The sequence below is a fragment of the Protopterus annectens genome, chromosome 1.part0 (genome assembly GCF_019279795.1).
Source record: "Protopterus annectens isolate FY-2018-M chromosome 1.part0, PAN1.0, whole genome shotgun sequence".
Taxonomy (NCBI): domain Eukaryota; kingdom Metazoa; phylum Chordata; order Ceratodontiformes; family Protopteridae; genus Protopterus; species Protopterus annectens.
Window position 1 is genome coordinate 100,585,464 of NC_056725.1, and position 26,966 is coordinate 100,612,429.

The 26,966-nt window shown below is 39.9% G+C and overlaps 1 protein-coding gene across 1 annotated transcript in view; it reads left to right on the top strand.

Moving 5' to 3' along the window:
• Positions 1-24,388, top strand: part of LOC122814506 (cdc42 effector protein 2-like) — a 118,886-nt gene extending 94,498 nt beyond the window's left edge. Inside the window, exon 2 of the mRNA XM_044087094.1 lies at positions 22,282-24,388. Coding sequence (XP_043943029.1) covers positions 22,717-23,472 — 756 coding nt within the window. The 5' untranslated portion in view covers positions 22,282-22,716 and the 3' untranslated portion in view covers positions 23,473-24,388. The remainder of the gene's footprint in view (positions 1-22,281) is intronic.
• Positions 24,389-26,966: the final 2,578 nt, after the last annotated feature.

Genomic DNA, 26,966 nt, shown 5'->3' on the forward strand with positions numbered 1-26,966 from the left:
AGGTTGTAATTAGGGATCTTGCATTATTCCCAGGCAAAGTAAGACGCATCTTGGGTTAGCCCACAGGATGTGCATCAAGGGAACTGTACCTAGTATACCTCCTGGGGCAGGTGCCCAGGGAGTATCCCCCCTACATGCTCAAACCATGTTCACTGATTTCTCTCAACCCAGTTGAACAGTGACTTCACTTTAAAATGTTCTTGGCTGATGTCACTGTTGTTGACCTTAAGTCTGGCTATCCTGCAAAGGAACCTTTCTTCTGCAGCATGTAGTCAGAGTCTTAGCATTTCTGTCACCAGCTAAAGTCTCTGACCATAGTGATGGCTAGAGACATAAATGGGGAGCTTCGTGTTATGACTTGGTTCTCACTGCCCACTTCAGTCCAGTACAATTCCTGCAATACTACTGCTCCTGTGCAGATGTCCTGGTTAATCGTCTAGTCCTCTCTGCACTCACTCATGACCAAGACCACAGGATACTCCAACTCTTCCACTTGGGTAGTTGTTCTTCCTTTACAAGCAGGTTACATTTTCCAAGACATCTGATTTGGAGGTGCTGGTTTTCATTCACCTCAGCAGCGAACTGCTCCAGTGTACATGGATCATGTCCCTTGAAGCTAAAAGGACAACCTCATCTGAAACAAAGATGCAGCCTGCATGTCCCCAAAACTGTCTATGCTACAAAAGTTGGGTGTGGTTTGATATTCTTCCTAGAAAAATGAAACATGCAAGGGGATAAGAAACGTAACCTACTTTGAGTCCTACACCTACTTTGACCATATTGAACTTTATGCTGAAAATGTAGACATAAGTTATGATCCTCAAATAAATTGGCAATAAACGGACAGCTTGTCACCTTGTACTCCCACAAGCCATTCTGGGGGCACAGTCACATGACTTCTCCAGGTTCACAAAACACATGTACCCAATACTGGCAAACTCCCATGACCATTCCAATATCTGTACAAGGACAAAATGTTGATCAACTGTTCTGTAGCCAAGATGGAATCTGAATAGTTCCCCTTGAATCAGAGAATCAGCTCTTGGACACAGTTTACTTTCCAGCACAAGCCTGTAGAGCTTCCCTGGGAGGCCAAGGACTATACTGCAAACACACCCTTCTTTCCCCTTTAAAAAATATATAAATGTGGTTTTACAAAGATGTGTTCCTCATGAAATGACATTTGTTTTTCTTGGAAAAAGATACTACAATCAGCTATAGAATATAAATATATTATAGTCATGTGATTGACTACATAATCAGATGATGTTCATCGTGTTACACTGCTGCAGTCATTACACTTGGGTTATCCTGCCATCAGGCAGTCCCGCAGTTGGCCAGAGTTCCAAAGTCTGTGTGCCACGGGTATATAAGATGCATCCGATGCCATTTTCTTCAGTCTTTTTTGCCGTGCGGTGCCTGAAGCACAAGCAGTTTGCAAGTGCGGGTCGGCCGACTCCTGTGATTTTCGAAGTCGAATTTCAGATCCGAAGTCTTCAATAAAGATAAGTACCCCTTTAGGGAAACTTTTTTCTTGCCTCAGACCGATGTCAGAAAAAGTTAATAATTGTATTTCTTGTGGGAAGCAAATACCTCATAAGGACTTCCACTCTTACTGTATTCCATGCCTTGGCCCTGATCATGACATCACTAGTTGTCGGTTTTGTGCTAGAATTAACAAACGCACTATAAAAAGATGTTTTGATTTTGCTTTGCACTACTTTGGCTGAAGGTTCAATTATACTATGCCGTCGGATCAACCAACAACTGCAATACTGAAAAAATGCAAGGATAAAGACAGGCATCCGAGGCCCAAAACTGACGACAAAACCTCTTCTAGGCCAGTCGCTGGTTCGCCGGTTATCAGTGAGGTGCTTTCGCAGCCCCTGACACCCGCTACCTCAGAGCCACAAGCCGCCTCTGACTCCCATGTGGAGAAAACTAGGCCTCTGGAAACTCAAGGTATTGGGCCTATGGAAACTAATCCCTCAGATGGGTCCGGAGCAACTGAGCAGGCATCGGCTTCTGAGGGTGTTTTCAGACCTTTATAACTTACCATTAAAACAACAGCCAAGACAAAAGTACCATTAAAGACAAAGAAACAAGTACAGCATTCTCCTGGACAGTCCTCCATGCCTAAGAAACAGATGCTTCAAATGGCCGAAGACCTCATTACTCTAATCAGGGGTTCCCATCCCCCTCCTGAGAAAAGGCCTAGGCAGGATACAGACTATGATTCCTCTGATCAGGTTTCCATTTCCTCTGATTCCTCTTCAAACCAGGGATGCTCTCTACCCCCCTATGAGGACTCTGATGCTGAAAAATCTATCCCTTCAGCCTCTCCTCCTGAGGATTATTCTTTTGGGGAAACTTTACATACCACGAGGGAGCATTTCCATTGGGAAAGTCAGGATTTCTCTGAATCCAAGAAAAGGCTGAGGGACTTCCTTTTATTGCCTCAGCACAGGCCCCTGGCTATTCCGCCTGTGTTAGATATTGTGGATGATGTGTTCTCTGAATCCAGCTTATCTCCTGATTCTTTGCCCCCTGCACCAGCCAAGCCAGATAGGTATTATAGAGTCCCTGACTCTCACAAGTTTCTTTATAAAAACCCTTCTGCTGATCCAGAAACTATTTCACAGGGTCCAAAAGGGGTTAAGGCTTCCATTGCAAAAAATCCAGTACCCCTCTGACAGAGATTCCAGAGCTTTGGATAGATGGGGGAAGAAAGTATAAACTTCTGCAACTTTAGCAGTAAGAGCTTTAAATTGCCAGTTTCACATGCTTAAGTACCAACAATATTTAATGGCTCAGTTAAAACAGAACATGCTTGCAAGCTCAGAAGCTCCCAATTGTAAAGAAATGGAGGATTTATTGCATGCAGTTGGACAGGTGGGAAAACATACTCTGCAATGTGGTTTTGATTCTTTAGAGGCCTCTTGTAGAGCCGCAGTTACAGGTTCTGTGATTTGAAGGCATGCTTGGTTAAAAGAACAGAGTTTACCTGATCATGTTAAGGCAAAATTATTGGATGCTCCTTTACAGCATGATACCTTGTTTGGTGTTAAGGCAGAAGAGGTGTTAAAGAAAATGGAGGATAAAGCTAAATCTATGCAAACAGTCAAGGATTTCTTGCAGGTACAGCCACCTCAATTTAGCAGAAATTGGCCAACAAAGAATTGGTCCTTTCCAGTGTCAGACAGGCCACAGAGAGGCAGATACAGATGCCCAAGAGGCAGATCTCAACCCCAAGGCTCAAACAGACAATGACAGTGGGGCACCTCAATCCCAAAAGGAGGTGAGGACAAGTCTCAACCTTACAGGAAACAGTCACAATGACTTTCCCCTTCATACGCCAAGCACTTCCCTTTTGGAAGCCTCCTTGGGGGGAAAACTAGCACTTTTTTCTCAAAACTGGCAAACAATCACCCAAGACAAATGGGTTCTGAATATTGTGTCTCAAGGTTACAGGTTCCACTTTTATACTTTACCAAGGCTAAAAGGAATGCCAGACCTGCCACAAAATCAATGGGCAGAGGCACAAAAACAAATTTCAGCCCTCATGGACATGAGAGCTATTCAAAAAGTACCACAACAGGAACAAGGATTTTACTCAAGACTTTTCCTGGTTCCCAGAAAGGACAAGGCCTGGAGGCCCATACTAGACCTTTAAATTCTAAATACTTACCTGGATATTCCGAAATTCAAAATGTTGACATTACAGCAGCTTCTACACATGCTGGGCAAGAAGGCTTGGCTTGTTACTCTGGATCTCAAAGAGGCATACCTGCATGTCCCTATCAGACAAAATTGCAGAAGATACCTCTGATTCAAAGCTGGTACAATGCACTACCAATTCTCTGCACTGCTCTTTGGCTTATCTACTGCGCCCAGGGTCTTCACAAAGTGACTGGCACCAGTAATTGCATTTTGCAGACAAAAAGGAATTCAAATATATCCATACCTGGACGACTGCCTTATTTAAGCAGAGACAAAGGACATTCTTCTACAGCATCTGCCGTTTGTAAAAAGGTTGCTCATTTCTCTAGGGTACACAGTAAACGAAAAGAAGTCAAAACTAGTGCCCTCACAACAGATTATATTCCTGGTTGCCAGCTTAAATACAATGGTCCAGATGACTTACCTCATACCAGACAAACAAGTTCAACTAACTCAATATTTTCAATTACTGGCAAAAAAGTCCCATCTCCCTGCAAGAAAAATTCTGCAGGCCCTGGGATTCATGGCATCCTGCATACTACTAATACCATATGCCAGACTGCATATGAGGAAATTACAATTACAAACAGTGTTTGGACTCAACACTCTCACAGTTTAGAACCAGTAATGCCAATGATTCCCTGCCTACAACAGGAGTTTCGATGGTGGGCACAGGCATGTCACCTAAACAAGGGTCAGCCTTTTACCCTACCCACAGCCAGGCAGACTCTAACAACAGATGCTTCGGGTTACACCTGGGGAGCACACATGGCAAGAAAGTGCATTCAGGGCAAGTGGACCACAGACCAGATGCATCTTCACATCAATCAAAAGATATGTTGGCTGTTCAAAATGCCCTAACAGCTTTCAAGGACTTTCTGCATCCAGGACAATTATTATTAAAGACAGACAACACCACAGTAATGTGGTACATAAACAAGCAAGGGGGCACTCATTTTTATCCCCTATGCAGGCAAGCCATGACCTTGTGGAACACAGGTCTAACGTATCAAGTTCACCTGCAAGCACAATTCCTGCCAGGAAAGAAAAATACTCTGGCAGACGATCTAAGCAGAAATATCATGGACCCGCACGAATGGAAATTTAATCCACAAATCTTCAGCATGGTAACGCAAAAATGGGGATGCCCAGACATAGATCTTTTTGCCTCCCCACTGAATTGCCAACTACAAAAATTCTGCACAAGGGCTTATCACAAACAAGCATGGAAAGTGGATGCTCTTTTGTTCAGCTGGAAAAACCTAAAAGTTTATGCCTTCCCGCCACTGCCTCTCCTTTCAAAGGTACTCCTAAAAGCCAGACAAGAGAAACCACAGATGATCCTGATTGCTCCAGACTGGCCACACCAGCACTGGTATCCTGTCTTAAGGAACTTAACTCAAGGCCCACCATGGATTTTGCCTCAAATTCCACACCTTCTGACTCAACAAAACAATCAGATCCTGCACGGTCAGCTCAAAACCCTAAACCTGGCTGCATGGCAGATTCATTAGTCAAACAGGCAACACCTCTCTCTAAAGCTGTTATGGGTGTCATTTTGGAGCCCAGGAGGCCTAGCACCAGGAAAGCTTACTCAGAAAAATGGAAGAGATTCTGTGCCTGGAACCAGGCTCAAAGCCTTGACCCTCTTGTTCCAAACATTCCTCAGATTTTACAATGCTTAACTGAGATGCTGGACAGAGGCCTATCCTTCTCATCAATTAAGATCCACGCCTCTGCCATTTCAGCACATTACAACATGGATACTCCTTTATTCTCTCATCCCTTGCTAAAGCAGTACCTTAGAGGGGCTAAAAACATAAGACCGCCCCGGAGAGCACCAACACCAACTTGGGACCTCAATTTAGTTTTGGAAAAACTGACCCTGCCACCTTTTGAGCCAGCCAATACAGCCGATCTAAAATTTTTATCATGGAAAACAGCTCTTTTCCTGGCAGTAACTTCAGCACAAAGAGTCTCAGAGCTACAGGCATTAATGGCAGTGGAACCTTTTATAATTTTTCATCAGGACAGGGTTTCTTTAAAGACAAACCCTACCTTCATGCCAAAGGTGGTATTTAGTGTGGCTCTTAACCAAACCATCCATTTGCCAACTTTTTATCCAAACCCCCAGAATAAAGGGGAGAAACTTCTGCATTCTTTGGACATGCATTCTTTGGACATACACAGGCAGCTACGCTTCTACCTGGACAAAACAAAAGCTTTCAGGAAAACTGAGCAACTGTTTGTAGCATATGCTGCAGGATCACAGGGCAAGGCTATCTCAAAGCAGACTATATCCAAACGGATAGGACACTGTATTTGTTACTGCTACACACAGCATGGAAAATCAGTCCCAAATAACATTAGGCCACATTCCACCAGGGCAACAGCCACTTCAACAGCCTTTCTCAGAGGAGTACCTACCAAGGAAATTTTGGAGGCTGCAACTTGGAGTTCAGTGCACACCTTTACCAAGCATTACCACCTGCCTCTTTACTCTAAATCCAGAGCAGGATTTGCCACTGCAGTTCTGCAGGGCCTCATAGCCAATCCTAACTCTTTATAGACCAGCCACCCAACCTTAGCTTTGGGATTCTAATGACTGCAGCAGTGTAACACGATGAACACAGTTCAGTTTTGTACCTACCATAAATGTAGATGTTCGAGTGTTCACACTGCTGCAGTCCAGGTTACCCTCCCTCCATCCCCTCTGAACTAGCTGGGCTTATCTATACCTTTCTGTCCTATACAACCTTTGTGGTATATTTGCTTGTAACTGAAGGTATTGTTTTTATTTTATATGTATACATTTTATTAGCAATATGTATTGCCTACCTACTTGGGGGCACCTGACATCTGGAGCAAGAAAAACTGAAGAAAATGGCATCGGATGCATCTTATATACCCCTGGCGCACTGACGTCAGGGAAGAAGCGACAGCAACCGACGCCAGACCAAGACTTTGGAACTTTGGCCGACTGCGGAACTGCCTGATGGCAGGATAACCCAAGTGTAATGACTGCAGCAGTGTGAACACTCGAACATCTACATTTATGGTAGGTACAAAACTGTACTTTCTCTTACCCTAGAATCCTTCTGCCTTTTATTCTCATGTTCCCTGAATAAGGGGCAGAAGATGAATAGCATTCTGAGTTTCCTGTCAGAATTTGAAGGAACAAAAAACTGAAATAAGGACATTTAAAAAAATTATTTTTATAACTGCTATACCCCCACCTGCACCCTAGTGGTGGAGTTCTGCTTGCATACTGCCAACGTCTTAATTTACTACCTCTGAGGTCACTGCACCGTGTGTGTGTGTGTGTGTGTGTGTGTGTGTGTGTGTGTGTGTGTGTATGTGTGCACTCGCATGTGTGGGGGCAATTCATTACCCCCTTTTCACAGTTGCAGGACTCTCAGTTTTTGTCACCGAAATTATATTGTACACCCTTATTAAAGTGCTGGTGAACGGTGTGGTGAAAGACTGTAGTAGAGCTCCCTTCTTAGGCTCTGTGTCAAAGCAGTGAGCTTGTCAGGCTGCCGTTCTAACTGTTGTAAAGCACACCCATGGGCTCAAGAGTTGTGTTGTAGAGATCATTGGGCCCACCCCTGGGCTCAAGAGTTGTGTTGCAGAAATCATTGGGCCCACCCGTGGGCTCAAAGGTTGTGTTGCAGAGATCATTGGGCCCACCTGTGGGCTCAAGAGTTGTGTTGCAGAGATCAATGGACCAGTGGGGCCTCAATTTGCTTTCACATTTTTATTTCTCTGTAGCTTACTACTAGAAACCAGGCTTTAGTCCTAATCGGTAAATTGTCTGAAAATAAGTATTTTACTAGTTTTGGACTATTCTACATGAGTTGTTGAATGCATTAAATATGTGTAGCTTGACTACATGTAGAGCTGTTGAATGCATTACATATGTGTAGCTTGACTACAACAAATCTATTTCAGGATGCCACAGAATTTAGGAGGTGGAGGACATATTAATTAATGAATTAATGCTGGAATCCTGGGAGAGAGAAAAGTAGTAGGAAATTTAAACAGTACATAGCGCAGGAGGAAAAAAAATAAACTGACAAATAGGGATCTCAGTTCACCTAGTAGGCTTATTTCTCCATTCCCAAGTTCATCTATGCCTGACTTATATTCCAGGTCCCCCTATTCATATGCTTGTTCAATGTATTCTTGGATGCCACCTGTCTCTCTGATCCAGCAAGAAGTCTGCATCAGACACCCATCATTCCTTGTGTAAAAATACATCCTCATATTTCATCTTCTGAATGAACGCTCTCTCCACTGATGTCTCTCCTGCTCTTGAGCATTTTCAAATTGATAGCCGTCCTGTACCTTGTTTACTACCATTTGTAAAGGCCTGTATGCACTAATCTTTGCTTCTTGTTTTCTAACTGGTTTTGTACCTAAGTTTGTCTGTCTTGGCTATATCCGTAACGTAACTTGGTTTCACTGAGAACTGTCTGTAAGAATGATGTGAAAATCCTTACAGGGCTTCTAGGAACCCACCCTATCCTGTTACATTTTCTGTGTACTTGTGTGCTGTCTTTTGTTTTTTGAAATGCATATAGTCTTTTAAGAGTTGTAGAAACATACACTGTAAATGCAGATAAAGACTTCTTGGAGTACCTGCTTTCCCAGTTTACCCATTCTTCTACTTGTTAAAAACATTGGAAATATTACTTGTATAGCAAATGACTCATTTTTTTCTTTTTTGTTCGTTCACCCTATTCACTTCCATAAAAACTGTTTTTTGTTTCACCCATGCATTCCTGAATTCTGTTAATGTTTGTGGTTGCATTAAATCATGTAGTAGACCATGACAAGTATCCACCACCCACCATTGTTATGAAAGATTACTGCCTCATATATTTCCAGAGCTTGGCCCCCTTGTATGTTGAAATTGTCCTTTTGTTCTCCATTGCTACACTTTGAACTACGTAAATGTCTGGATCATGTTCCTTGTTTGCCTTTTTGCAATTTTATGCTAATTTTTTTCACAAATAATTTGAAAAATTGGCTCCTAGATATAGTACAAATGACCCAATAACAATAATACAGAGTCAATGTTTTTTTTTATGTTGATTATGTTATTATATTGTTAAATATGTTGTGTTGATTAAGTCATTTCCAGCATGGTAAAACCTGCTATGCCCTTTTGTTATAATGGCCAATTTGTGAGCCTACTTATATTTTCTAATGACATGACACTCCAGCCTCATTTTCCAAGTCCAGTGGCTAAATTTGTATAGCCTCTGAGATTAGGGCGAGTCCACTCTCCTGCTAGCGTGCATGTAGCTTTCACTAGAAAGATGGGGTGCACAGTAATTGGAACTCTGTTCCCTCTTCAGTAGTTGACTTATAAGATGGCAGTGTTAAACGGTGCATGAAGAACTGGATGTATGGGTGAAAAAAAAATATGTAGACATCCAAAGATTAGCATACCAACATAAGATAGACTGTACAGTATGCAGCTATGCACACATGTACAGCTGTGACTCCTTAATCCTGATTTAATATAGTAAAGTATTGATTTGTTTCATGCAGCTGTAGAGGATAGTGTATATTACTTGTATTTTTGATATTATGTTTCATGACATATCATTTAATAAAGCTTATCCCAAGGGCGCAACAGTCCATAAAGCACACTTGGAAACCAACACTACAGCATTTTTTGTCAAATTATAAATCCCTTTTTTTAAATAAACTCTTTTGTAATTATGCATTTTTTTTAACTCTGCAGGTAAATTATTCTAATAACTCCACTAACATTAACAGGAAGCAGTAGATGTTTAATTAGGACAATTCTATTGCCTGCAAGATGTAGTTTAACAAAATGGTCATCAGACACCTCATTTTATTCAGGATATTCATGTGTAGCACTGCAGGATGGGACAGTGGGATGATGGATAACATTGCCACCTCACAACAAAAGGTTCCCCGGTTTGATTCTCAGCTTGGGTGCCTTGTCTGCATGTCCTCCTTGTATTTGCATGAGCTTCCTCTGGGTAGTCCATTTTCCTCCCACATTCCAAAGACATGCAATAGGTGACTGGACACTCTCAGTTGGCCACAGGTTTTGAGTATGCATGCGAGTGTGTGGTGTGGAATATGGAACAACTACTGCAGCAAGGCTAGCCATCTGGTGGTATAAACCTTGGCTCTAGATTATTGTAACTGTTGAAGTAAGATCCCCACCCCATGTGCAGAAATGGGAATAAAGGGGTTGTGGATTGATGTCACACTGCAAGTAATCCATGAGTTAAAAGCAGGGGCGGCCTGTGCTATTGGACTGCCAGACTGCAGCCCCCTCAAGTGTAAAATAAAAGAAATAAAAATAAACATAAATAAAAAGAAAAGAAAAAAAAGTTTAAAAATTTGCGGACTTCGCGCATGCGCACTAGTCCGGACTGCTGCTGAGAGTCTGGAGCATGCGCAGATTGTCTCAGCAGCAGTCTTGATCGGGAAACATGAGGAACGGAGCTCCCAGAAGTCTATGCAGTTTTAAACTGCATAGACTGTCCTGGAACTCGTTGGGAAAACGCGTTGGGGTCGGACTGCAACGTCAGCAGTCTGGAATTTGCTGCAGTCTCGTCGGGAAGATCTCGCGGGTCTTTTTGCGTGGGGTTTGGATTTATTGGTTTCACTTGCAGGGATCAGAGGATTTCGCGGGTCTGGAGTTGCACGGGCGGGGTTTGGATGTATTTATGGTGGTTTCACTTGCATCGGGCAGGGTTTGGATGTATTTATGGTGGTTTCACTTGCATTGGATTTATGGAGAAAGACAAGAGGGATCGGCGTTTGGATTTATTTATATGGAGAAGGACAAGAGCTACTACAGGTAAGTGGGATGGAATTTGTGTGTGAAAATGCCCCAGGAGAGAGAGAGAGAGAGAGAGAGTGTGTGTGTGTGTGTGAATGTGTGTGTGTGTGTGTGTGTGTGTGTGTGTGTGTGTGTGTGTGTGTGTGTGTGTGTGTGTGTCAAAATGCCCCAGGTGCAATATACTGGTGCAGATTTTTGCCTCATATTTGATCTGATCTGTTCCTCATAATATCTGTGGTTTGTAAAGGTTGCAATGCTTGATATTTGATGGTGCAGTGGTAGCATTGTTGCCTCACAGCTGCAGGTTCTCAGGTTTGATTCTTGGCTGGGGTTCCTTCTTTGTGGGGTCCGTATCTTCTCCCTGCTTGTGTGGGTTTGCTTTTGTGTCCTCCCATGGTACAAAGACATGTCTGCATTATTTCTTCCTGGGCCTCTGCTGAAAACTGTTTTTTTTGTTCCAAGTCAGACTGTCCTGATTAACAAATGTTAAATAAAATTGACAGGTATTTGAATTTCAGACTTCAGGTTTCTGAATGTTTAATTCCTTACATATTTGATGGTGCAGTGGCAATATTGTTGCCTCACAGCTATAGTTTTTCTGGTTTGATTCTTGGCTGGGGTGCCTTCTGTGTGGAGTCTGCATCTTATCTCTGTGTTTGTGTGGATTTGCTCTGGTGTCCTGCCATGTTATAAAGACATGTGTCTACAGTATTTCTCCCTGGGCCTCTGCTGAAAATTGTTTTTGTTCTGTCAGAAGTAAAATTGGCAGGCATTTGAATTTCAGACTTCATGTTCTTCAGAAAATACATAGTAACACAACCTACAACCTTTTTATTCTAGCAATTTTCTAAGTTAATAAGATGAATATTTGAAATTTGTCCCTATTTTTGGGACTGTATTCCCCCATTATTGGCTTCGTCCAGGTTTTTTGTGCTAATGTTGACAGCTATGGCAAGAACTGAATTCACTGAATATGTTTGAGGGCTGTATTCCCTCATTACTGTGTTTGTCCAGGTGTTTTGTACTAAGAGGTTGACAGCTATGGTGAGAATTGAATTTACTAAATGATAGCCATTTAAGTTTCAGTCTTCCTCTCTTTGACAAAGCAGCTGATTTGGCGTAGTGGTATGTTGCTCTGACTGTTTTGCACAGGGACCTTGGCAGTAAAATGTATGGTGGTAACGCAGCATTTCTCTTTCACAAAGCAGCTGATTTGGCATAGTGGTATGTTGCTCTGACTGTTTTTCACAGGGACCTTGGCAGTAAAATGTATGGTGGTAACACAGCATTTTATTCTAGCAACTTTCCAAGATTATACAAGCAATGTTTAATGTGTCCCTGGTTTTTGGGCTTTTGACTCCCCTCAATAAATTTTGGCTTTTTCCAGTTTTCTTGTGCTGCGAAGTTGAGATGCAGTTGAGTATTGAGTAGATTTTACAAGGAGCTGCAGGGGAACAGAAGTTTAGTGTTGCTTAAGTGAAGTTGGTTTGCCTTGTTAATAGCACAACAGGTTGTGTACTTGCTTTTGATGCAGACAGCTGTGGGTTCTACTCCCACAAGGGGTGGATGCTGCCGTACTGAGAATGTTCTCCTTGGTGAAGATACTAACTATGAGTCTGTTATCAGTTTGCCATCTATTTCCTCTTGCAATATTACTAGCTTATCATTTTTTAATGTAATATAGGCAATTTATTCCTGAGGGGCAACAAACACTTTATTTTTCGATGAAACCATGAAATATAAATGTGTTTGCTAGCAGCAACCTCTTCATTAGTTACAGATTTCTTTAATGTGGAATTATTTAGATGACTTTTACTTCTTCAGAGATTGTGCATATTTACTGATAATGGACTGTAGAATTGTGCATATTTACTGATAATGGACTGTAGAATTGTGCATATTTACTGATAATGGTGGACTGTAGAATTGTGCATATTTACTGATAATAGTGGACTGTGGAATTGTGCATATTTACTAATAATGGTGGACTGTGGAAGTCTGAGTAGACTTTTATGATGGAAATGTTCTGAACTGGGCAGTTTTGTCATTATGGGTGCATGCGTTTTGTTTCATTGCTTACTGGAAAAATGTTCAAAACAAATTTAAAACGCCCTCTAACAACTGTACTGTATTGTACAAGGAATATAAATTTAGTACAATGAGGAAGGGATATCAAAGAGCACATGTATGTTTCATATGCAAGGGGCCTATGATTTGAAAACAGCCCAAAATTAATCTTTATTTGCCACTGGCAAAATGTATTTTCTTTGAATGTGGGTTTCAATGCTGTTTCAATGAATGTGAGTTTCAAGGGCAGAGAAGTTTTAATGCTAAGTCTGTTTTTCATTGTGAGACTGCATTGCTTTGTTTAGCAGATGTCTTAGTGTTTGTGCTGTAAAATACAAAATAAAACTTTCAAATGAAGTCCAGCTCATCATAGAAGTAAAGCAGTATGCACATTAGTGTTTATGATAAATGGAGTGAAATAGCCAGGTAATGGATCATTGAAATGGCTGCAGAGGCTCCATTCAACCATGATTTTGTCAGGGGGGAAGGGCAGCAAACTGAGACAGGCCCAGCTGAACTATACCTCCCAACTGTCCAGATTTTCAAAGAATGAATAGATTTTTGTTTCTTACTTTTGGTTTGTTCTTCATAAAATTTGTAGTTTTCTGGCAAATCATTTAGGAATTAAGTCACTAAATAATGATAGCAAGTCCAATTGTTCAAGTCAAAGCTGTTGCATGGAGATGCAGAAATCTGGATACACAAAGTCCGTTAATATTCAACGTGGCTGCCTGCTAGGCACAACATCATACGCTGTTTGAGTTCAAACAATCAGCTACAAAAGTCACTAATTGCTATTCAGCACTGTTAGGAACTTCCAACAACACCAGTCAACTCCACCGAACAATAACTTGAGAATCACACAAAATCAATAATCCAAGCGTTCAGCGAGGTGAAAGTAAAAGAATTGGTTTATTAAAACATCCGGCAAGCGCTTTCGACAAGGTCTTCTTCAGGCCGTTATACAATTTTTTTAAAAAACATTCACAAACATTTATAAAGGATGTGACATAGACATAATGATGTCACATCCTGTTCAAACTACAATATATTAAAGATACAAAACATTTTCTTAAAACTTTTGGGCACTACAAAAATGAATCACCTAACATTCTTACTGGGTATGGCAAATTACAGATGCTATTTGCACATACATCAACTAGTGCAGCTCTAAAACTGTTAGCATCAAAGTACATTAAAATAAGTTAAAATACAAGACATTGTCTGCACCATTCCGGCGCTGTAAAATTGAAGTACCTAATATTTTAGTTAGGTATGACAAAATGCAAACGCTATTTCTACATGCATCAACTAATACAGCTCTTTACCTATTATCAAACAAAATATACATAAGATCTACATTTGTAGTTTAAATCTTGCTCCCAGTAGCTGCATTAAAAAGTCCTGGTTCACTAGTTGTCAAAATTGCAAAGCACTAAATCCAACGTTGTATACACAACTAAATACATAAAACAGATGTCCTTATTCACCTTACAGCATACAGAAACTATTGCAAATACATGACTGTTATAAATATGGAGGGGGGGAGGGGCAGAGTGGGTGTGAGTGTAAATTGGGCTGGGAACATAATATAGGAGGTCAGGAGGTGGGACTAAATGAGTGAACAGATGATCATATGAAAGAGGTATAGGGTAAGTGGAAAGACAATGTAGGCAAAGCTACTAGGAATGTAATGGGTGCTGCTGGAACCGTGTAGTCAAAGGGTCTGAATATAAACTGAACATCTGGATTCAACGAATAGGTTTGCCTTTGAGTATGGGCTTGATTGATACCCTATCATTCAAGCCCATACTCAAAGGCAAACCTATTCGTTGAATCCAGATCTTCAGTTTATATTCAGACCCTTTGACTACAGCCACCTTCCCCTCCATATTTATAACAGTCATGTATTTGCAATAGTTTCTGTATGCTGTAAGGTGAATAAGGACATCTGTTTTATGTATTTAGTTGTGTATACAACATTGGATTTAGTTAACTGCATTTTGACAACTAGTGAACCAGGACTTTAACGCAGCCGGAGAGCAAGATTTAAACTACAAATGTAGATCTTATGTATATTTTTGATAATAGGTAAACTGTATTAGTTGATGCAATACCTCCCCCCCCTCCATATTTATAACAGTCATGTATTTGCAATAGTTTCTGGATGCTGTAAGGTGAATAAGGACATCTGTTTTATGTATTTAGTTGTGTATACAACGTTGGATTTAGTGCTTTGCATTTTTGACAACTAGTGAACCAGGACTTTTTAATGCAGCTACGGAGAGCAAGATTTAAACTACAAATGTAGATCTTATGTATATTTTGTTTGATAATAGGTAAAGAGCTGTATTAGTTGATGCAATACCTCCCCCCCCTCCATATTTATAACAGTCATGTATTTGCAATAGTTTCTGGATGCTGTAAGGTGAATAAGGACATCTGTTTTATGTATTTAGTTGTGTATACAACGTTGGATTTAGTGCTTTGCATTTTTGACAACTAGTGAACCAGGACTTTTTAATGCAGCTACTGAGAGCAAGATTTAAACTACAAATGTAGATCTTATGTATATTTTGTTTGATAATAGGTAAAGAGCTGTATTAGTTGATGCATGTAGAAATAGCGTTTGCATTTTGTCATACCTAACTAAAATATTAGGTACTTCAATTTTACAGCGCCGGAATGGTGCAGACAATGTCTTGCATTTTAACTTATTTTAATGTACTTTGATGCTAACAGTTTTAGAGCTGCACTAGTTGATGTATGTGCAAATAGCATCTTTAATTTGCCATACCCAGTAAGAATGTTAGGTGATTCATTTTTTGTAGTGCCCAAAAGTTTTAAGAAAATGTTTTGTATCTTTAATATATTGTAGTTTGAACAGGATGTGACATCATTATGTCTATGTCACATCCTTTATAAATGTTTGTGAATGTTTTTTAAAAAATTTGTATAACGGCCTGAAGAAGACCTTGTCGAAAGCGCTTGCCGGATGTTTTAATAAACCAATTCTTTTACTTTCACCTCGCTGAACGCTTGGATTATTGATTTTGTGTGATTCTCAAGTTATTGTTCAGTGGAGTTGACTGGTGTTGTTGGAAGTTCCTAACAGTGCTGAATAGCAATTAGTGACTTTTGTAGCTGATTTTTTGAACTCAAACAGCGTATGATGTTGTGCCTAGCAGGCAGCCACGTTGAATATTAACGGACTTTGTGTATCCAGATTTCTGCATCTCCGTGCAACAGCTTTGACTTGAACAATTGGACTTGGTATTATTTTATGTGTGCATGGAGCTTGTTGTGAGTGTTTACTTGTCTCTGCACTAAATAATGATACACTGAGTTTCAGACTTTATAACTTTCAGAAAAATGCATGCTAAAGTAAGAACTGTTATTCTATCAACTGTCTCAATTTATACAAGAGCAGTTTTTAGTACTGTTTATATGTTCCCCCAATATATTTGGCCTTGTTCAGATTTACTGCATTAACAGGTTGAGAGGTACATGCAAATTGCTTTATAGAATTAGGCATAGCCAACCTCTCAACTGTCCCCGATTTTGGCTCAAAATGTTGCTCTTCCCCCTAATAATCCCTCCGCAAAATAGCAATTTTGGAAGAAAATGTGTAGGGTTTACAATTAAGAAATAATTATAATAATCAAAGTTATAGATTACTTGAAATGCATGTAGATTATTTTATTTTGTCAGCTGCTCAAGTTAGCAGTACTAATATTAAAGTGTCCCTTCTTTGACAGGTTCCCAGCTGTATTGTGTGGCTATTTCATATTTTTGCATCACATTTTTGGTCCATTTTTCAGAAAATTGTGTGTTTTGGCAAATTAGTGACAAATCATTAAAGACTGAAGTTAGAAAATAATGACAGACATTTGAGTTTCAGATTTTATACCCTTCAGAAAATTCATACTAATACAAGACCTATTCTATTATCTTTCTAACTTTATTAGAGCAATATTTAAAAATTGTCCTTATGTTTGGGCCTTTGTCCCACTTCTGTGTATGGCTTTGTCCAGATTTCTTGCTCTGAGGTTGAGAGGTATGACAAATGTGTTAGGGCCATCACAGTCAGCCGGAGACATTTCAAATTGTGACATACTTGTTGCAACCCACTCCCCCATGTAGTGACTCTGGATGTGTCCAAGCAAGGCAAGGAGTAGTTATGCAGTATAAATGTGCAGTGTGTCCCCCCCCCCCATCCAAGGTAGACACAAGTACTACAGTGGCTTTTCATCTGTCCTTGATTTTGCAGAATGGTCTGGTTTCTGTCATATTTTTGTACTGTTGATTTATGCTTATTACTCAGATTTATGCTTATTACTCAAAGTGCCTGTTGCTCTGTGTTTAAGTAGCAATGCTTTAATGACCATAAGGTAAGCTTGTCTGAGATCATAAGATGCAAGTAAGCTTTAATATGCATACTGTTAAAGAATTGCCAACATTGAAAGCCTTTCTGTTGTTGTCATGCAGAGAATACTTAACTAGATAATGTATAAGCCTTTCGTATTGAAGGACAGGATTACATTCTTTTAAAAAGCTCACACTTGTTGGAGACTTCCAGTCATCTCTACAGGCTTTACCCGTAAACTAAACAGAATACCAATCATGTGTGGTCCATAACCTGTACAGTAATCCTTTAAGCAATGTATCTTGAGCTTGTTTCTTGTTTGCTTTTCATTTTTTACTTTGATCATGTTTTCCCCATGAAACAAGTAGATAGTTGTCAGGCAGCAGGTCTTTTTTGGATAAGAAACATTTTTACAAGTGGGGGCATCACAGAGATTTCTACTTTCAGCATGTTACTTGGTACTTTAATAAAGCTGAATATATTATAATTAGAACTGCAGTGCAAGAAGAAGTGGTTTGAGTTGAGTGCTTCTGGTTTTTCTTATACTTGATTTTGACTGGCATTCCAGTAATGTATTTAAAAAGTAATTTATTTTTTCGTGCCTCACAACCTTTTGTTTCCATCTAGATATTAAGTAAGCTGTCATGCAGCCAATGCACTGAAATATTTTTATTCTTCTACACTTATTTTGTCTTAATTGGACTCTCATAATTATGGTTTGGCACCCAGGGCAGCGTATTTAATTAAAGTTAGTTTTTGTGGTTTTGAGCATAGCCCTTCATCTTTCTAGTTGGCCACACCCCTTCCCCTTGACCCCACCCATTCAGCTGTCTCCTGCAGCCCCCCTTTGATTTGAAGTCACCAGCCACCACTGGTTAGAAGACATTTGTTTGCAAATGAAAGAAAGGGAAGGAGACCTAGTGAAAATGTCCGCAGTGGCACATAACCACCTGGCTGCAAACTGGATGAATCAAACTCTTCAAAAAAATAAACCCACCAAAACTGCAGGTCATGCAGTAGAACTGATAAATGTGAAAGCATTTCAGAATTATTAAATTCAGAGAGTTGAGAGATTGCACTCCTGTAATTACTATTCATCAAATGGTAATATCTTCCACAGTGAAATATGGGTGTGGGTATAGAAAAACTGGGTTAGTTAGTTTAGTTGTGCATTAGGGAAGTGTGTACTTGGATTTAATACCAACACCTTCAAGCTCACACACTTTTACAGGAAGAACCCTAAAGTAGCTTGGGTGATAAGGGAAGAGTGGAAGAAGAGAAAAAATCTGTATGTTGATGATGCTGAGAATGAACCATCCTACTTAGCATTACCACTTCATTCCTAAATTAAGTAGATTGTGTCTAAGTATTTGTCATCAAGCAGGGACTTAGGAATGAAGTGGTAATACTAAGTATTGTGTTTAAGTATGTCATCAAGCAGGGACTATATGGAAGCTGTTTTCTCTATGTGTAGGACTCCAATGAGGCTTCATATAGAGTTGTCTTTTTTGGGAAGGTTGTACCTGAAAACTTTAAAGGTTAAGTGGTTTCAATACTGAGAAATTAGGATGGGACATGGTGTATGGATGAATGCCATGAGGAATGTGCAGCTTGAATCACAGGGAGACATGGTCTGGGTCTGCAGAACATCAAAAGAGTGATGAGGTCCAAGAATGTCAGACATTGTTGATTTTTTCCCCAAGGTGCAGTAGCCTTACATCTGCACCATACTGTTACCCTTTGGTGGGTAGTAGAGCTTGCCCCTTGTGAAAATGCTTTCATTGACATTTACTTTATATTGTGTCTGCCTTTAAACTTTGCAAGCCTGTGCAGTCGTGTATTGTGTGTTTGAAAAGTCACCAGTTTCAGAGTGATACAATTGTGATCTAACCACTGTAGTGTCAACCAGACATAGTGAATCCTGTAGGAATGCATTGCTGGAGTGACTGCTGCAGTATAAGTTTAAAGGTATATTGTTAGGTAAGGAGGCACAGTGGCATACAGCTGGTTACAACCCTGTGTCTGATCTAAGGTTTAAAGATTATTATGATTTATTTAATTTTTGTTAATTGGGCACGCAGACTGGTACTTGGACCATTTTCAGCCATGACCCAGGCACAAAGACAGCACAAAAACAAGTGCAGTTCATAGAACAACCTCTTAAAATATTTAGTTTGTAGCTATGTACAGTGAAAAAATGATTATATACTGTGATTCATACATAAATTTTAACTTGTGCATTATTACACTGAAGTTCAAGAAACACTTGAATACCTGCATTATTATACTGAGCTTGTAAAAACACTCAAGTATTCTGAGAACACTTTATAAGGTGTTTGAGGCTATTGTAACAATTGCAAAATCTTTGGAAATAATGTTACACGACAAAACAGAAAACTACATTGGCGACAGTTAAGTTTACAGACATTCCATCTATCCAGTACTATTGAATACAATCCACAGTGACCTTGCAAACATCCCCTGCCATTTACAGATCTTAGCAGTCAGGAAGAGAAAAATACAAGGAAATTCCAGTATTACTCATACTAGCCTTTATCAATGAAGCAAGTATAGTTGTAGCTGTTTAAAAGTTTGTGTTTTTCTAAATTGTTGTTGGTGTATCAGTTTGTGTCTGTGCTGGCAACCTGTTCCAGTTGACTGGAGCAATAGTTTATAAACTCTTCACCTATAGCCTTGAGAAAATGCAGGCCCTAAACTGCTAGGGTGTTATCCAAGTCCATGAGGAGATCATATTTTTTTATCACAACTACTTATGTTTATAGCTTGAGACTTTCCATTGGCTGACCTTTAGTCATGACAGGTGCACTGGCAATAATGCACAGCAATAAAATTGGCAGACAGTTCTGCAGTTAGAGCATACAGAAGACATTTCCATCATAGAATTGGACCTCTAGGAAATGATGGGCAGCTCTGCTTTTAAAAGAACCTCTTGCCTTTCCAGTTTAGTATCTTCCACCTTCAGATCTGTGTATTCTGAAAAGTTTAATCACTTTTGTTTTCTTTTTTATTTCTGGAACCTGTTGGCAAAAAGCCCACTATTGAATATCAAGTGGCCACTTCAGTCACTGTGCCAGACCACACACCTAGCATTTCTGCTACCTCTGTGTAACTGGATAGCTTAACAAATTTTGAGGAAAAATTAGTGATCATGAGGACTGGCATGACCTTGAATGTGTGTTTTCAAGACCATCATGATGGAGAAAGTCTGAGGTTTCTTGTTCAAAATTGGGAGAACATGGTTTTGTTGACATAAGGTACTCATCTGTGCTAGATTATCCAGATTCATGTTTCACCAGAGGTATTGGAGACCAAGCCGGTGCCATGCCATAAAGGTATAAAGCCCTGACTATGGTTTATGCAACCTCACTTTAACAACTCGGGAGTCTCAGGCACTGGCAAGGAAAGATGGGCCTGCCTGTCCTGGAGGGATGGCACACAAAGTGGCCCAAACTGTCTGGTGGATGCTGAGGAGCCAAATATAGAGCACTTCCTAAAGGGCAGGTGGCACAATGCATCAAATCATTATGGTCATGAAGAGCAGACTGGTGCGGGTTGTCCATGTACTTCCACATGGAATTTTAAAAGCACCCTCGCTGAAAGGAAGGCTAGAGCATAAAGCAAAACTCCACCCTGCAAGTAGGATGCAGTGGACCCAGGGTGCTTTGATTTCTTTACTAGCCTCAACCCTATTGGAAGCAAGCCTAGTGGAGGTAAGAAGGGGTAGTTACATGTAGAGAGGCACCGGGGTCTGTTAATGGTCAGCTCTGAGGATAGAGAAAAAAAGAACTACAGCTGATTGTGAATTTTTGAGAAAAATAAACTTTTCCACTTTGTAGCATTCTATTTAAATCAGTCTCTAAACCTTGTCATTGTTGGCTGTTACTGCACTATACAGTACCGATTACATGTGGTAACTGAAGTCTTTGGGTGATATATCTCATTTCATCTTAGTCCCATGTGTCATATGTTAGCTGCAAAGGCACATCTACAAATAAAAAACAGTTCATTTCATTTACTTATTTACTGTAGGTGGCATTCATTGATTCTTCCAGAACTGCATTACCAAATGCAGTACAATGGCTTATTGTCTGCACTACTGACAGAAATGTGATTTGGGAACAGCAGCATCAGAACTGCCAGAAGTTGCTCAGTGTGCACTGTTGTAAAATGAATAACGCACACACCGCCCCAACTCTATATGGTGTTTAATGGCACACTCTGTACTGCAGTATAGTGATATTGCTGTTGTGCACAGGAGGAGAGAGCATCATACACCCTCAACAGGAGGTGTGCACAAGGTGCCTGGCAGGTATACTGACCATACCTCTCAACCTCTTAGTGCAAGAAATGTGGACAAAGCCATATATAAAAGTGGAACAAAGGCCGAAAAATAAGGACAATTTTTAAATATTGGTCTTACAAACTTAGAAAGTTGATAGATTAACAAATTTTACATTAGCATGCATTTTCTGAAGGATGTGAAGTCTGAAACTCATATGTCTGTCATTATTTTCCAACTTCAGTCTTTAGTAATTTGCCACTAATTTGCCAGAAAACCACACTTTTATGAAAAACGGACCCAAAATATGGGGTGAAAATCTGTACATCTGAGAGATATGCATTTGTAGTTGTGCTTTATGTGTATGTGTATGTACTGTGTCCTTCAGAGTGGTTAGCATGTTGCTGTGTTACAGTAGCAGTGGACACTTATGTTCGAATAATGACCTAATTGTATATGTATGCATGCATGTTATTGGAGGGGTATGTACTGAGTTTCACTGCTCACAGACTCCCTTTTGCTAGTATAACTCTATAAATGTAATGTAACATAGTTTCTGCACACAGGCACGGCACACACTAAACCTGTCAATGAATGGTATTACTGCTGTTATGTAATGTAACATAGTTTCTGCACACAGGCACGGCACACACTAAACCTGTCAATGAATGGTATTACTGCTGTTATTCATGGCCCATGTACTGAACACCAAGTGCCTCACTGCTGGCTAATAACATATTAGCCTTTGCAGCATACAACTCCATTGTTCTGAGCTGGGAGCTAGTCTTTTCACTGCGTTTGTCACTTTGCCCTTCATTATGAATTGTGTCTATAAATCTCAGCCTCTGTGCACTCTGCTTCAAACATGCTTAAAGGGGCTCTGTTTTCAGTTTTCTAGAAATTATAATTATGTACAGAGTTCTGTTAGAACTGCTTGAAGCAAACACTGATTTTCTTATATTAATAACTTTTTTTTCTGTTTTTTTTTCGCAGTGTGTCTTCACTACCCCAGTACTGCATCTGATGTACCGCTGATGGGAAGACATCTTTGAAAAAAGCATACAACACCAACCAGTCCCCAAGGCTGCTCTATAATTAAAGATTATTCCAGTCTCTTCAAGTCTGTTCTATAAATAAAACTGCACTCCTTCAGAACTTTGCATACACTGACACTGCCTTATTTGAAGTATTCAGCAGTTTGCAGCCTTCGTATCACACAGTGTTACTGATCTAAATTTAAATTCACTCTCACAGTACTAATTCCAATGTTTACTTTCCCTTTAAGAAAAAGAACAGAGGCAACACACACCTTTTTTCTGGTGTAACCTTCGACAGGCACAATTTGATAAGATCTAAACTGTTTCCAATGTCATATACAAAGTATTGCATTGTTTTTTAAATACAAGCATTCAGAAGCATTTGTTAACTATGCCTGCCAAGACTCCCATTTATCTGAAAACCTTAACTCCAAAACGGGGGAAAAAATTAAGACTGCGAGATGTCCTTTCAAGTGATATGATCAGTCCCCCTCTTGGTGATTTCCGTCATAGTGCACACATTGGTCTTCATGGAGAGGGAGACATGTTTGGGGAACTTTCTTTCCTCCAGGGAAGATATGATCTGCTTCCATGTTTGAACCGGAAACTTAGCACTCAAAGTACTGATGGAGGGCTGGACCTAGAATACAACACACACAGGACTGCAGAGAGTTACCCAACCTTTCTAAAAAATGCTGTGTCACTTCCTGTTTTCAGTGGGGTGCAGGAGACTCAGGGACAGGAGCTGGCTCCACCTAAACCTCCAAGACTGCATTTGGAGGAAGGCCCAGGTCAAAGGTCAATGTCAGTTGGTTCAGCAGGGCACTACTCTAGCAGCAGCAGTGAGGAAATGTCAATTTCTTCCGTCCAAACCTATGAGCAAATTAAGTCATCTGTGTCCTTTTCTATTACTTCTGCAACTTCCTCAGAAAATTCTGTTTTGGAGAATTCAACTCATGATACTAGAGAAGGTCTGAGCATTGATTCCAACATGGGCCTGAATGATAAGGATTTGTATTCAGAAGAATTTGAGCTGACAAAATCAGAATCCTTGTTAGGTTTGGACTTAGATTTGGGGCCTTCAATCCTTGATGATGTTCTCAGAATCATGGATGACTACAAGGCGCAGGAGGTTAAAGAGCTGTAAATTTGCATTGAATCAATGTATGACCAGAGTGCTCATGCTCAGAAAGAGAATGTTGTCCTATTGATCAAGGAGTGAAGTGTATTTTTATACTTTTAAAAACATTACGTTGTCACAAAACTAGAAGGAAGAATTAAAGAAAAAAATATCAGGACACAAACTTTTTGCTGTGCAAATCTGACTGAAAAACAATTTTGTTTTCATATACTGCTTAAAAAATTTAAATTGCTGACTCTTGTCTGTGTAGCAACCAAAAATTGTTGAATCTTGACTGTATAGCAAAAATAAGCCATACTTAACCGTCACCAACTGAGCAAGCAATATTAAAGTGTCTTTCATCAAATTAGACAGAGCTCTAGCTGTCTTTGAAGTGAGCACACTTTGTAGCACTCTCTTATCCTCTGTTAGTTAAATTTTAAAACTTACAGTTAACTAACTTCCTCCAGAACTTGCAAGTTGGCTGACAGCATGAACTGCTAATGAAAAATAAGATGAAAATGAACACAGTTGCAAAGATTCTAGTGCTTTTGTACAATGTTATCCAGTTATACATTACTATCAAAACAAAAATATTAGGGAACTACTTAAAACCAACTATAACTTTATTTTTACTGACTGCATTTTTTTATTTTGCTAAAGTCTTAAAGGTTTTCCTATATTAACAGAAATACTGTTTTGAGTTCTTTGTCTTTGGGGTTTGTGCATTAGCCAATTTTGACTTTTATAAATGTTAATTTCGGGGATTTTGGTCCCCAAAACTACACTTCTTCAGACAGAGTAATTAAATTTTACTAGCATCACTCAAATGTTTTTTTCCATACAAATGACACATATACAAACTGTAAATAAAGCTGGCAACTTTATGAAGGCATGCTACTATTTAAACCTCCAGTGTTAATAAAGTCAAACTCCGCAAACAGTGGTGTACATGTCTGTGTGGTTCCAAAATGACTGATAATGTATCTCATCCCTGCATGGCCCTAGTGAGACTGCATATGAACACTGTAACAGGGATCACAAACAGGTACCAGTAGTGACAGCTTGCTGCTGCTCAGGCCTTTCAACATGCAGACATTGAAAGCAGTAACAAAGATTGCTGGAAAGTAGGGACATCTTGCTAAAAATCTGGACATCTAATTAGCATAAAAATTGAATTCTAAATAGCATACCACTCTTCCTGCTTCCAGTAGGAAAGTGGAATATTACTAAAAACATTTAAAAAATAGAGAGTGACAAAATTATGGAAAAATATAAGCCCATTATCAAACAGGTAGTATAAAATCTATAGCCCTTAATGAACTATATTGCAAGAATTTAGCAAACAAGGTAATTTATTTTTGCCGCAGAAAAAGGGAGATGTAAGACGTGTGTCATCTTTCTTTAAATTAGTGGTGTCACTAGTATGTTGGTCATTTAGTGTTGTTTTCTGTGTACTAGACAGAGCTTCAAAAATCATATGTGATGGGAAATTCATAAAATTGTGTGGGGTAAATAAAACCTGAAAATAGGAATATAACTCCAAAAATAGGAACATCATATGCAGGGTTAAACCAGGACTAAAAATGGGGACATTTCCCAAAGATCGAGACATCTTGTACAGGGGTAAATTAGACATACAAGTAAGAACATTTTTCCAAAATAGGGACAGTTGAGAGGCCTGCTGCAACTACATACTAAGGGCAACAACATGTAGTAGATGGTAGCCAACTAGTGGCCTACTAGTTCCATGAAAGGGATGGAAATGAGTTCAGGAAAGTAGGAAAAGGGAGTTGACAAGCATAAGAAGACAATGTAGGAACACATAAAGGGAAGTCCAGCTGGAGGGAGGTAAGACACTTTTTTGTGTAGGTCCTCCATTATATATAAAGAGAAAAGAATAAAGGAAGGATTAATGGCAAGAAGGGGATCCAATACATGGAGCTCCTGGGCCTGTGTAGCCAGTGGCATGAGACATTTGGTCCAGTAAATCTGAAATGAATTGCAGATAAGGGGCTGATGTTTAGTGACCCATTCTGTCAATGCCTAGACAACTGGCACCTCCACCACCTGCCCCAGCTCCATCTGAGTCAGGACAGGTGAGTGGAGTAGACTACCTGATGGTCCGGGTTCAGAACTACCCAATGAGGCACTCCCCACCCTGCTCATCAGCCTGAGCTACAGCCTTGATAAGGCCAGGGGTGAGCAGTGGCTGATGCTTCTGCAGTTTTGAGGTATCATTGTGACCCACAGAAGAGAGATGGAAACAGAAGCGTGCCATTAGAGATGATGATACACAGATGGAACATGATATATAGTACAGGTGATGACATAGAACTGTACGTCCTACTGTACCAGACTTCCAGGATGGAGAAATGATGGGCCTGGATGGAGAGATGAAATCAGCACAAAAAAAGAAAAGAAAAAGGTCTTGTTTTGAACTGAAATCACCCTCCAGCCTTGATGGTTGCCTTCACATGGTGGGCCCATTGTTCACTAAATCCCACCAAGGTGAAACTTGTATATTTAGACTGTCATATATCCAGCCATCCATCCACAAACCCCTTTTCCCATTTTTGCACATGGGGTCAGGGAGCCAATCATCTAGAGCCAAGGTTCACATCACCAGGTGGCAAGCCCTGCCACAGCTGTCATATGCATAGCATGGAAAAAATAAAAAAAGGAAGAGCTGAGTACACTTATCCCAGGATAAAAAAGTGCTCAGCCCTGCAAAGGCACTAGGATCAGGGCTGGTAGAAAGACTAGTGCAAAGTCCTTCAAGGATGCCCTGATCCAACAGATGCCTTAAGAGGCCCCAATCTAGCAATAAAAAACAATAGTCCACAAAAATGTAAAAACTGACCAGCCAGGCAAGATGCCTGGAAAAGAGAAATTGATACTTCAGAACAAAAAAATAAATTGTGCTTTGTTTTTTCTATGCACCTAACCCAGAGCTCCCAAAACAGGTTACACTGCAAGAGCAAGGGAAAAAATACAAACGAGAACAATCATTAAAACAGGAAAAAATACCAGACATTACAGATGCCAAGGTCATTAATTGTCTGAATAAAAATAAAACAATATGTAGACAAGAAAACATTGAGTGAGTCTGAAAAGTAAGTACAAAAATGAAGCATTAAGATAGAGAGAAAAAATCCACAAGTATTTATAATATTAAAGAGAAAGGAAGAAACCAAAGGGAAGAAGTGAAACCTAATATGGTGCGGTTTATTCACATAAAAGAAATCAATGTTGACTAATAATTGTAAAGCAAATTCAAAAATATTTGAAAATACATATAGGCAAGGGCATTCAGACATGGTAAACGTTAAAAAAAGTGAATAGTAGCATAGAAGTCTAATGTAGTGACAAGTAAGCCATTTGATACAGAAATGGAGGAAATCGAATCGAGGCTCTGAATGGGAATCCTAGGCGCAAAGGTCATTTCAGAATGGTGATTTATTAAAACATGTACAGCTTGAAGAAGTGACAGAGGAAGTAGAGCAGTGCAGTAGTACAGG